General features: G+C 37.5%; 1 protein-coding gene across 4 annotated transcripts in view; it reads right to left on the minus strand.

Annotated features, from left to right (window-relative positions):
* Window positions 1–12246, minus strand: part of LOC127454188 (disintegrin and metalloproteinase domain-containing protein 22-like) — a 96322-nt gene that overhangs the window by 80616 nt on the left and 3460 nt on the right. For all 4 annotated transcript variants that reach the window (XM_051721216.1, XM_051721215.1, XM_051721213.1 and 1 more), the window contains exon 3: window positions 11063–11136. In XM_051721216.1, coding sequence (XP_051577176.1) covers window positions 11063–11136 — 74 coding nt within the window. The remainder of the gene's footprint in view (window positions 1–11062; window positions 11137–12246) is intronic.

The following is a 12246-nucleotide window of genomic DNA, read 5'->3' on the forward strand; positions in this document are numbered from 1 at the left end:
TGACTGTACAGTATATTATTTCATTAAATGACATCCTTCTACTGTTTAATGATCACACTTGACCATATTGAGTTTTTTATTATTATTATTTTATTTATTTATCCCCTTTTCTTCCCAATTTGGAATGCCCAATTCCCACAACTTTGTAGGTCCTCGTGGTGGCACGGTTACTCACCTCAATCCAGGTGGTGGAGGACAAGTCTCAGTTGCCTCTGCTTCTGAGACAGTCAATCCGTGAATCTTATCACGTGGCTTGTTGTGCATGACACCGCGGAAACTCACAGCACTGGAGGCTTATGCTACTCTCCGCGATCCACGCACAACTTACCACGTGCCCCATTGAGAGCGAGAACCACTAATCATGACCACGAGGCGGTTAACCCATGTGACTCTACCCTCCCTAGCAACTGGGCCAATTTGGTTGCTTAGGAGACCTGGCCGGAGTCACTCAGCATGCCCTGGATTCGAACTCGTGACTCCGGGGTGGTAGTCAGCATCAATACACGCTGAGCTACCCAGTCCCCATTTTTATTATTATTTTCAAATGCTCATTGATTTTATCTCAAAACTCTCACACTGCATTACATTTTGCTAATGGCAGCATACTTCAATATGGTACCGAAATTAACAACAAGATGATATCGTACCGTTTTATTGTAACGTTTTGGTATCGCGATATTTCGTTAGTCATAATAATAATTTTTATTTATATAGCACCTTTCTACAGCTCAAGGACACTTTACAATCAATGGTAGGGGAGCAAAAAAAAAAAAAAAAAAGTACAGAAAACAAATAGAGAGTAGTGTCAAATACAGAGTAACATCAAGAGAAAAAAATACAGGGATAATATAAATTATTGAGTAATCAGAGGGAGAAAACATATCAAATGAAGAGGATGAAAGAGACAGGATTATCAATGAAGAGTAGTGAGAGTAGTACTGTGAGAATAGGTGGGTTTTGAGCTCAGTTTTAAATAGGGGTGTAAATCGGACGTTTCATCACGATATGATCTTATATCGATTCTCTTCATTCTTCATTCGATTCGATTCAGGGCCCTGCGATTGATATTCCGATATCATGTGCCTATTTTACACAATCAATTACATTTTTTTTTTTTTTTTGCCCTCAAATGCAACCAAAATATAATTTGAATATTTTTTTGAGCTCTCTGAAAAGTGCATATTTATTATCCACATTGGGACATCCACAACAAAATAAGGTAATTCAGATGCTGAAAAAAATTATACAGATAATAATATAAAACAAAGTCACACACAAGTGATCTTCAATCATTTGATTACAGCTTGTTTTTCAGTTTAATCCAATTCAAAGAACTTACATACCCATGACTTGTTTCCAACTATCCGTGCTATCCGTGGTTTTCTTGGCTACAACTTCCACAGTTGTAATGAAAAAATCTGTTACAGTTAACTGGGATAAATGTTAGTAAGGGTGTCAATATCTAGATGTGTAAAGTCTTATAACTGATGCTAGTGCTGGGCAGCAGTGATTTGTCTTTCCCTCATTAGTGCTGTTCAGAATGTCGGCGTTGTCAAGATGTTTCACATGGTTGAACTTCTCCATGGTACTTTTAAACAATTCTCAGGTAAAATTCAAATGGGTCACATGCGCAACAATATCGATGGAAGCCCGAATTAATGCCGCATGTGAGCCGCTCTGCATTTGTCATGAGAGCTCGCAAATTTAGGAGTGCCCGGTTGATGCGCGCGCATTGATCCTGTCACTGGAGCTCGCATTTCGTGGAAAGCTTGGTTGACGTGTGCACACGGATAGCAGAGCACAATTTGACTTTATAGACCCCACCCAAATCCGTGTCCCACATGAAAAGCATATTTAGCTCTCATAAAGTGAAATGAATTTAATAATGTCTCTTAATAATAATGTCAGCATCTTGCTGATTAAGCATATGGTGAAGTCAAGCTATATTACAGAGGTGATAGAAAGCTGTTTTTATAATGGAATTGATATGGGGCTCAAAATTGAGTGAAGGGTCGATTGTGACGCCTAGGTTATGGACTATTTTAGCAGGGTTAACACAGACTCCATCAATGTCAATGGAAAAATCTGAGTTTTTAGAAATCACAGTTTGTGGTCCAATAATCATTAATTCAGTCTTGAGTTTATTTTGAGAAAATTTGAGTTTAACCAATCTTTAAATCAGTGATGCATGCTTCTAGTGCAGGAAGTTTCAGGTGTGTAAAAGGGCAGGTAGAGTTGGATATCGTCAGCATAAGAGTGATAACTGAGACCATGACGGCAAATTATTTGACCAAGAGGCAGCAGATAGATGTTGAAAAGAAGCGGACCAAGGACCGAATCCTGAGGGATACCTTGTGTGAGGGGGGGCACAGTAGGATTTATGCTGGCCAATGGATACACAGTACTGTCTGTCACAAAGGTAAGATTCAAACCAAGAGAGAGCAGTACCAGAAATACCAATAGAAGAAAGCCTAGAAAGAAGTATGGAGTGGGAAATGGAATCAAATGCAGAGCTGAGGTCTAGAAGAATGAGTATACTGAGAACCCCAGAATCAGCAGTGTAGAGGTTGACCGATATATCGGTTTTGTAGATTAATCTGCACCGATAAAAGATTTCTGGAACTATATCGGCTAAAAACCCCACACTGATAGTTTTTATCCGTTGTGTCTGGTGCTGGTGCGGCTGGGAAGGGTCCGCTGTCATTATACAGTATGAGAGTGGCCTCTAGAGGCGAAATAAAAATTATCACTTCACGGATACCTTGTGGTGTTTGTTTTGACATGTGAGACTACACTCTGCATGGAGTGGAACACTTCAGATTTAAAACATCAACAACAAAAAGATATGAATACAGTACACTACAGTATACATTGTCATATCATTATAATGTTAGAGGACGCTAACATTAAAGCTAACCTCAAGCAGTTAGAACAATGTGACAAAAATACACACAAGTCCTACCCAAATGTTTAATGTCACAATTGTTACCATCTATTACCATCTATTTGCATTAGTTTATATCCAACTGGTCATGTTTATGCACTCATTAGCCAGCTAAGTTGCATATTTAAAGCTAGTGACATGATAAAGCAAATTAATATCTTCATGCAGCCGAGCAAAACGTATAAACAAATCAGAAACGCATCTAGTTTCAATTAAAAAATGTTATCCTCACTGTAATACGATAACTTCAGGTCGATCACATTCTTGCACTGAAAAAGGCTAGACACAGCGCAACAAATACAGTTTAACAGAAAGCAGATGTCTCAATATGTTTTTAAAGTTATTTTTAATTAGACACACCATCTAATAAACAGAGTGTGATGTTGCTTAGCAGGCAATGACAGGCAGACGAAGACAATGATGAAGTGGGAACCCAAGTGCAGTTTATTTACAACGTAAAATATATTCCTGAATGTGAAATCCAAACGTGAAACCAAAACAAAACATAAACATGAACTTGACTTGACTTAACTTGAACAACATTACATAAAACAATACTTGACAAGAGACAATGGCAAACATGAGGGCTTAAATACATGGACAAGTGTAACATGACAACCAATCAACACACAGAACTGTAAACAAGATAACAAGACTAATAAACTTAAACCAATAAAAAGACAAGACTAATAAACAAGATGCTCAAACAATGAACCAATGAAAACAAGACACATGAACAAGGGAAACACATGACAAGATCACATGAGGGAACAGGAAATCACATGACACGAACACATGACATAAAACAGGAACTAAACTTCCAAAATGAAAGACATGAACACAAAACATGAACAAAAACACATTTAAACATGACATAGCGCTCCTGCACGAGACACTGAATATACAAAAACAAACGGAAACAAAGATGTTCGTCTAGCATGCGTTTACATAGAAAAACAAATGGATGGTTGCAAAAGCATTCGGTGTGAACAGCCCCTTACAGTTGGTGGAGGTCTTTAGCTGTTGCGTCTTGCTCTCTTACAAGCATTTCTTAGATTAAGCAATGAGTTGTTTAAATGTTTTGTCAGGAAAGATGTTCAACTTGGAAATGTGTGTCTCGAGATCCTTGCGTTCGGTTCCAGTCTGTTGTGTTCCATCTGTTTGAACAGCCCCTGTCCTGGGCTCATAGTCTGAGGCGCTTCACCACCGATTTCAGCCGAATACCACTGCTATCTGTGAATATTGCTACACTACATACAACTGTACTGAATAAAAAACAATGTGGTATTTCGCTGTTATTATGGAGATCATTCAGAATTTTAAGGAGAGCTGTTTCAGTGCTGTGGAAAGGACGGAAACCTGATTGAAAGGGATCGTACAGATTATTGGATAGTAAGTAGGATTGTAACAGAGTGGCAACAACCCGTTCTAAAGGTTTTGCTACAAATGGGAGGTTGGAGATGGGCCTGTAACTGGCAATGCAGTACCGGTGTACCGCACAACTCTATTGCCCTATGGAGAAACTTAATGGGATTTTTACAACTGGAACCAACTGTAACACTCTATTCATTAAATACCTAAAGGTATCAATAAAAGTAGTGACACTTTTTATGCATTTTATGAGTATCAAGTTGTTAGCTTAGCATAATGCTAACATCAAACTCAATTGATACTAATAGTGAGTTGAGTCTAACATGCTCTTGAATGACATACAGAGTTGCTGCCTATGTAGAGTGTTCCAAATCACTCACTTATGAGGATAAATTTAAGTTGCCAGTTGAAAGGCAGCTTACCTGGAACAGAGCCAACATGTAAGTTTAAGCATATGCAAAATGTTAAAACATAAGTACAGAGAATAATTGTGTTAGTTTTGGACAGAGGGTTTTGATTGCAGGGGATTAAAGAGAGAGAAATGTGTAGAATAATCAGTCAGTCTCCACACAAGCTGCACACATTACAAATAGGAAAGACAGCCCTAAAGGCCCAAATGCCTTAAAATATTAACAGCAGTTTTGCATAACATGCTAGTAGCTCCACGAACACAAACAGGACATTTTCAGAGGTAGCACTAGATTAGAATGCCAACAGCACAAGCCTCAACCCTTTCACCACACACACACACACACACACACACTCATGTTGGTGCAGCTATCATTATGAGGACTCTTCATAGACATAATGATTTTTATACTGTACGAACTATAGATTCTATCCCCTAACCCTACCCCTAAACCTAACAAAAAACTTTCTGCATTTTTACATTTTCAATAAAACACCGTTTAGTATGTTTTTTAAGTGATTTGAATTATAGGGACACCAGAAATTTCCTCATAAACCACATTTATAGCATAATACCCTTGTATTTACCAGTTTGTAACCTAAAAAAAAGTCCTCGTAAACCACTTAAACCTGCCCACACACACACACACACACACACACACACACACACAAACAAACATTCCATTCACATAGAGCCTGACAAAGGCTTAGAGGGAGTTGCATGGTAAAAGCCAAAATTTCTCTCCACCAAGATGTTGTTGTAGGAAACACACACAGACCCGGAGAAAATCACTGAAATATTCATGATGCATTATTATAATCTGATCAAATCTGCAGACTCTGACTTTGTCTGGGAGCAGGTAAAAGTACAGGGGCAGTTCTGGTTGTAACAGTAACAGAGTTAATGGATTGTACTTTCATGATGAATATGAAAAGAGTCATGGTTATGACTGTGAGTTATGATTTAAGAGTGTTGGTGCAGAACCATGCACACATTTATACACACTGAGCAAATTTTTTTGATTATAATTTAAAAAAAATAAATAAAACAATGTAGGGTACAATGGGGCTAAAGGCACACCTTAAGGAAATTTTTATATTTTCTGGTCACAAAATGTATCGAAAAAATGTATTTCTTTTTATTAAATATTGATGGAGCTACATCGTTTGTGTGAAAATAAATAATAGCAGCAGATTGTTTTGATTAGAATTCAGTTTTTAAAAAAAGGTGGTGAGGGAGCCTTTTACCCTCTACACTTGGGGTAAAAGGCCCCTATGGGGGGTTATTGTGGTATTGTATAGATATAGAGGCAATCGTTATTGCAAAATTTGTCAACTAATGCAAATTATTTTGAGACAACAAGATGCTTTTTTGAGTAACAAATTAAGATAATGTTTACTCAAAATAACTACTTCAGAAAAAGGTGCACAATTTCCTGTTACTTTCAATCACATTTGGCATTTCATTACATCTCAAGTATTCTATAAACAAATCAATCTCCATTGTCATTAGATCAGTCAATATGAGCCCACTTTTAAAATTTTTCAAAACAAATCTATTTGCCCCACTTAAGAAAAACAATGTGCTTTATGGGGGCCTTTAGCCCCTGCAACAGGGGAGCTTTTTACCCCAAATACTATCCTTTCACTTACTGGACAGTTAATAAACTGACAATGATGAATGATTATTTTGTCTCAGAATAAATGTGTTAATTTCAGGGATTTTCATTAGCTACATAAATTTACAAAATTGTAAAAAAATTCTTAAAAATGAGATCAAATTGCCTAAAAATCAACCTTTAGAAACCACATGCAATGATCTCATGGATCAGGAAAATTTTGCAGTGTATAGTGACAAACAGGTGTTAAGGAAAGTGCTATGGTTGTTTTTGGTGGTATTTAGTGTTTTGGGAGAAAATAACATTAAAGGAGCCTTTAGCCCCATCGTATCCTACTATTGCTACTACTACTACTACTATTACTAATACAATAATAATTGTATTATATTTAACAATATCTCACATCTGTGATGCTCTGTTTGTGCAGCACTTTATTTGACAAAGATAACTTCAATATTGTATTTTGGATTGTGCTGTGAGGATCTGCCTTCATTTGACACAAAACAATGTATTGCATTGTTTGCACTGCAAAAAAAAAAAAAAAAAAAAACACCTGGTATCGCATTGGCAAGTACTGAAAAGGAAGTATCGGTACTTGTACTTGGTCTCCTAAAAATGGTAGCGGGACATCCCTAAATATTAGTACATTTATAAAAGGAATATTCCGGGTTCAATACAAGTTAAACTCAATCGACATCATTTGTGGTATGATATTGATTACCACAAAAATTTATTTTTTACTTGCCCCTCCTTTTCTTTAAAAAAGCAAAAATATGGGTTACAGTGGGGCACTTACAATGGAAGTGAATGGGACCAATCTGTAAACGTTAATATACTCACTATTTCAAAAGTATAGTCACAAGACATAAACAATATGTGTTAAACATGATTTTAGTGTGATAAAATCACATTAGGTGCGTCCCAAACCACAGACTTCTGCACTATTCTACGCCATTTTGTAGTGAAAGTAGCGCGAGTAGTATGTTTACACTGAAAATGCAGCAAAAAGAAGTGTATTTAAGTACCTGGATGATGCAGTTTTTCAACCGTCAACTTCATGCACTCAACGCACGTGGCTTGCCATACATACCGGAAGGGGCAGAGTTACCTGGCTGCACTGCTCGTCTGACAAAACAGTTGTAAATAATGAAGAATGTAGCAGCTAGCGAAACTTCAGTGGATACAGCGCCTTACAAATGTAAGTTGAATACTTTACCATCACCCCAAGCTGTGTGAATATGTACGTTGTTTAAGATAAAAGTGTTTAACTGAGGTTGGCTAACGCACTAAAGCTAGCAGCAACACATCACATGCGCTTGAACCTTCATTTCCGTCAGCTGTTAAATGGCGAATGCTTCCGTTTAGTAAAAAAACTTAAGTGTTCCATTTGGGACGATACTACACTTTGAAAATTCATACACTACATGGCTGAGTTCACAGTATATTTTGTAAGTGTATAGTGTATAGTGTGTCATTTGGGACACAGCTTTACTAACCTTTCTGTGTAAAGTTGTATCCAATTTTACAACTTTGTTGCCATGACGATGTAATGTCAACAAACCCTAAAACACTAAAATGACTGTAAAAATTACGATTTAAACAACTTTACAACTAAAATAATACATGAGTTTTAACAGAAGAATTAATGCAAGTGCTTTTATAAAATTGTAAGCTTCACATTCCTGCTTTTAAACCCTCTAAAAATTAGCCCCATTCACTTCCATTGTAAGTGCCTTACTGTAACCTCGATTTTTGCTTTTTTTTTTTTTCAATAAAAGGAGGGATGAGTCGAAATACATTTTTGTCATAATCAACATTATGCCACAAATGCTGTCGATTGAGCTTAACTTGTATTAAACTCGGAATATTCCTTTTAAGCCTGTTTCTTAACATGGCTTCAAGCTCTAACACTAGAAAACCAAAACAATTATACAACCCCAAAACAGTCATTGCAGTCACTACAAAATCAATCCAAAGAGAACAAGCCCACCTGTGTGCACAGTGGTGTTTATCAGTAATAAGACAGCATGTACAGTACTATATGGAATCCTGACAGAGAGGCAGACATAGAGATGGAGAGAAATAGACAGAGGCAAAGGCAAATGCCATTATCGATAGAGTGGCCAGGTCTTTCCCAATCCTTCAGCATAAATCCACAGCCATTATGATACTGCAGTCCATCAACAGCTAGGGATGTACCGATCCGATACCTGGATCGGTATCGGCTCCGATACTGACATTTTTAGATGGATCGGGTATCGGTCCGACGAGCCTGATCCAAATCCGATACTGTGTGTTAGTCATGTTCGTTACTGTCAAGCTCAAAACATGACATAAAAGAACCATAAAAGCACCATTAAAGTATTCCATATGACTCGTGCATTTTATTCAAAGCCACTTGAAGATATGCGATAGCTTTGTGAATCGCAAAAGGTTGTGTTTAATAAGTAAATATACACAGGTAGTATGCTGCACAGTGCATTAGTGAATGGCACTGCTCTGTTGACACACACAAACATAATGTGCAGGCGGCTGGTAAGGCGGTCGCGTCTATTTCAGCCCTCAGAGCTCGCGATTATTTTCATACGTGAGCGCTACTCACGAACAACATCTCAGATGTAGATAGTTCGGTTCACTTATAATATATATAATATGCATTTAGATCGGGCACCGAAGGAGCATTTTACCAGAATTAAACTACTGTGAAGTAGCCCACAAACAGACACTTACAGGACTTCCTGAAGTGTTAGGATCGTCAAAATAAAAGCATGAGGGTTTTAAAATTAAAGGTGCATGATTGAAATATAGTACTGTTGTATTTTAAAATTCTAAAAGTCAATAATAATAATAATAATAATAATAATAATAATGTATTATTATTATCATTATTATTTGTTTACAAATTATAACAATATTTAAGTTGAATGGGTTTTAAAAAATAACTGTGTGAATGAAAAGTGGACTGATTAGGAGTGTAAATCGGACGTTGCATCACGATACGATCTCATATCGATTCTCTTGACTTGCTATCCGATATTTGCCAATGCTTCAAAGTCTGCCACGGTACGATTTTGATTTGATTTGATTTGATTCAGGGCCCTGCGATCGATATTCCAATATTATGTGCCTATTTTACACAATCAATTACATTTTTTTTTGCCCTTAAATGCAACCAAAATATAATTTGAATATTTTTTTGAGCTCTCTGAAAAGTGCAAATTTAGTATCCACATTGGGACATCCACAACAAAATAAGGTAATTCAGATGTTGAAAAAAATTATACAGATAATAATATTAAAAATAACGTCACAAACAAGTGATCATCAATCATTTGATTACAGCTTATTTTTCAGTTTAATTCAATTCAAAGTACTTACATACCCATGACTTGTTTCCAACTATCTGTGATAGCTGTGGTTTTCTTGGCTACAACTTCCACAGTTGTAACAAAAAATTCTGTTACAGTTAACTGGGATAAATGTTAGTAAGGGTGTCAATATCTAGATGTGTAAAGTCTTATAACTGATGCTAGTGCTGGGCAGCAGGTGATTTCTCTTTCCCTCATTAGTGCTTTTCAGAATGTCAGCGCTGTCAAGATGTTTCACATGGTTGTACTTCTCCATAGTACATTTAAAAAGCAAATTCATGTAAAATTCAAATGGGTCGCATGCGCAATGATATTGATGGAAGCACGAATAATTGCGCATGTGAGCCTCTCTGCGTTTGTCATGAGAGCTCGCATTTTAAGGAGCGCCCAGTTGACGCGCGCGCACTGATCCTGTCACTGGTCTGGAGCTCGCGTTTCGCGGGAAGCCCGGTTGATGCGCACAGATAGCAGAGTGCAATTTGGCTTCACAGACCCTGCGCACATCCTTGTCCCACATGAAAAGTGTATTTAGCGCTCATAAAGTGAAATGAATGTAATAAGGTTGCTTCATCGCCTAACGGAAATGCGTAAGGATGTGGCTGACATGAGAGTATTAAAATAAAGGTACATCTTAAAAATAATTCTTTATCGATATTTACGCATTGTATCGATAACATTGGATCGTTGGTTATTGGATCGATGCATTGATCCAGATTGATGGATCATTACAGCCCTAGGACTGATATCTTCAACTAAATTGAACAAAAAAGAAATTTGAATCCTTTTAAGTCCAGATACAAGTTGAAAAAATTTTGCAAAGAAAACTGCCTTCTTTTCTACTGAAGACTTAGACTAGAACTACTGTTAATTTTGCTGCTACATTATCCAGTAGACTAGTTAATAATAAAGCCTTTCTTAATAGACTATACATTTATATTGAAATAATGTGTAGTTAAGAGGTCAGTTTCTTTACATATTAAAGAGTACCCCCAATTATTTTCACACAATGAGGTAAAGATATTCTAATCTGATTCTGCAAAAAAACAACACTGGTATTGGATTGAGATCGGTATCGGCCGATACTAAGATTTCAGATATTGGAATCGGAAGAGAAAAAGTGATATCGGTGCATCCCTATCAACAGCAATATAAAACCCTTCTCAAATAGATCTGATGGCCATTAGTCATACCTTACACACTTCCCTAACATGAACACACACACTGTACATCACCAATGCAGCACTGCAACAAAAGTTGTAACTGTATAATAACATTGTAATAACATGTTAAAACCAAAAAAGTGGCTTTAAACCCAAACAGCTGTGTGAAAGCGTGGTAAAACCTGTACTCACTGGTTCAGTTCCACGTCTAAAATGAAGGTCTGCCCAAAAGCCTGCATCTGGAAGCTAGCCTGGGCCACATGGTTCTGTGAAAGAGGCAAAACAAGACGAGATTGGGTCATTTTCATATCTCAGTAATGCCACACATGAGCTGAGACAATAAAAACTGTCAAATTAGAACATGTGTGGTGTTTTGGGAGACAGCAGTAAATTTAGATGTGCTAATTGGTTTTTAATTAACCATGGGTAAACTTTAGCATGTATGATTGGTGGCTGTGTGTGTGTGTGTGTGTGTGTGTGTGTGTGTGTGTGTGTGTGTGTGTGTGTGTGTGTTTGTGTGTGTTGGCTGATGGTTAATTCACTGCCTGCTTGGGGCCCATATGGCCAGGGCCATATAACACCCCCTCAGGGGAGAGGGAAGCTTTTGGCTTGCAGCGCATTGTGCTCATAGCTCTTGAGTGAATGTGTGTGTGTGTGTGTGTGTGTGTGTGAGGAAGGGGAGAGGGGGCAGAAATAAAAGCATATTGGGGAGTTGAGGGGGGTCTAAAACCCCCAAGGGAACACGCCTCTCCCTCCTCAACCAGCAAAACGTAGTTATCAATAAAAAAGAGAGAAGGAGAATGAAGGGGTGGAAGAAACAAGGATGGGGAGATCCACTAAACTTCACCCATGAATGACCCCCTGAATGAAGGCCCCCACACCCCCCACATCCATCTACTGCCCCACATATGAATGTGTATCAGTGTGTCTAAACACTTGTTTCTTAAACACACACACAAATCTAATAAAGAGACTCAGAGTGTTTAGAGGAGGTATGACTATGTAAGATGAGAGGCCTGATGCTCTCTGTCCATTACGTCGTTGGTATCATTGATTGCTGTTTCATAATATTATCGTTCTAAAACTGCTCAACTAATTTTTTGATCTGCATTCTGTGTTAAATAAAGTAAATCTAAAATTAGCAAGCTAAGAGATGCTCTTTGTTTTGTTCCTGGCATCAGTGGATATTCATAAATTAAACCGTCTTCGATTTTCAAAGAGCACCTTGAGGTGATGTCCCATTATACAAGAAACATATGCCAAAAACTGAGCTAAAAACAGCCCAGAGCATAGTTGAGTTTGCTTTTACTTAAAGGAATATTCTGGGTTCAATACAGTACATTTTAAGCTCAATTGACCGCATTTGTAGTAGTTTC

Source organism: Myxocyprinus asiaticus, chromosome 16 (assembly GCF_019703515.2).
Source record: "Myxocyprinus asiaticus isolate MX2 ecotype Aquarium Trade chromosome 16, UBuf_Myxa_2, whole genome shotgun sequence".
Taxonomy (NCBI): domain Eukaryota; kingdom Metazoa; phylum Chordata; class Actinopteri; order Cypriniformes; family Catostomidae; genus Myxocyprinus; species Myxocyprinus asiaticus.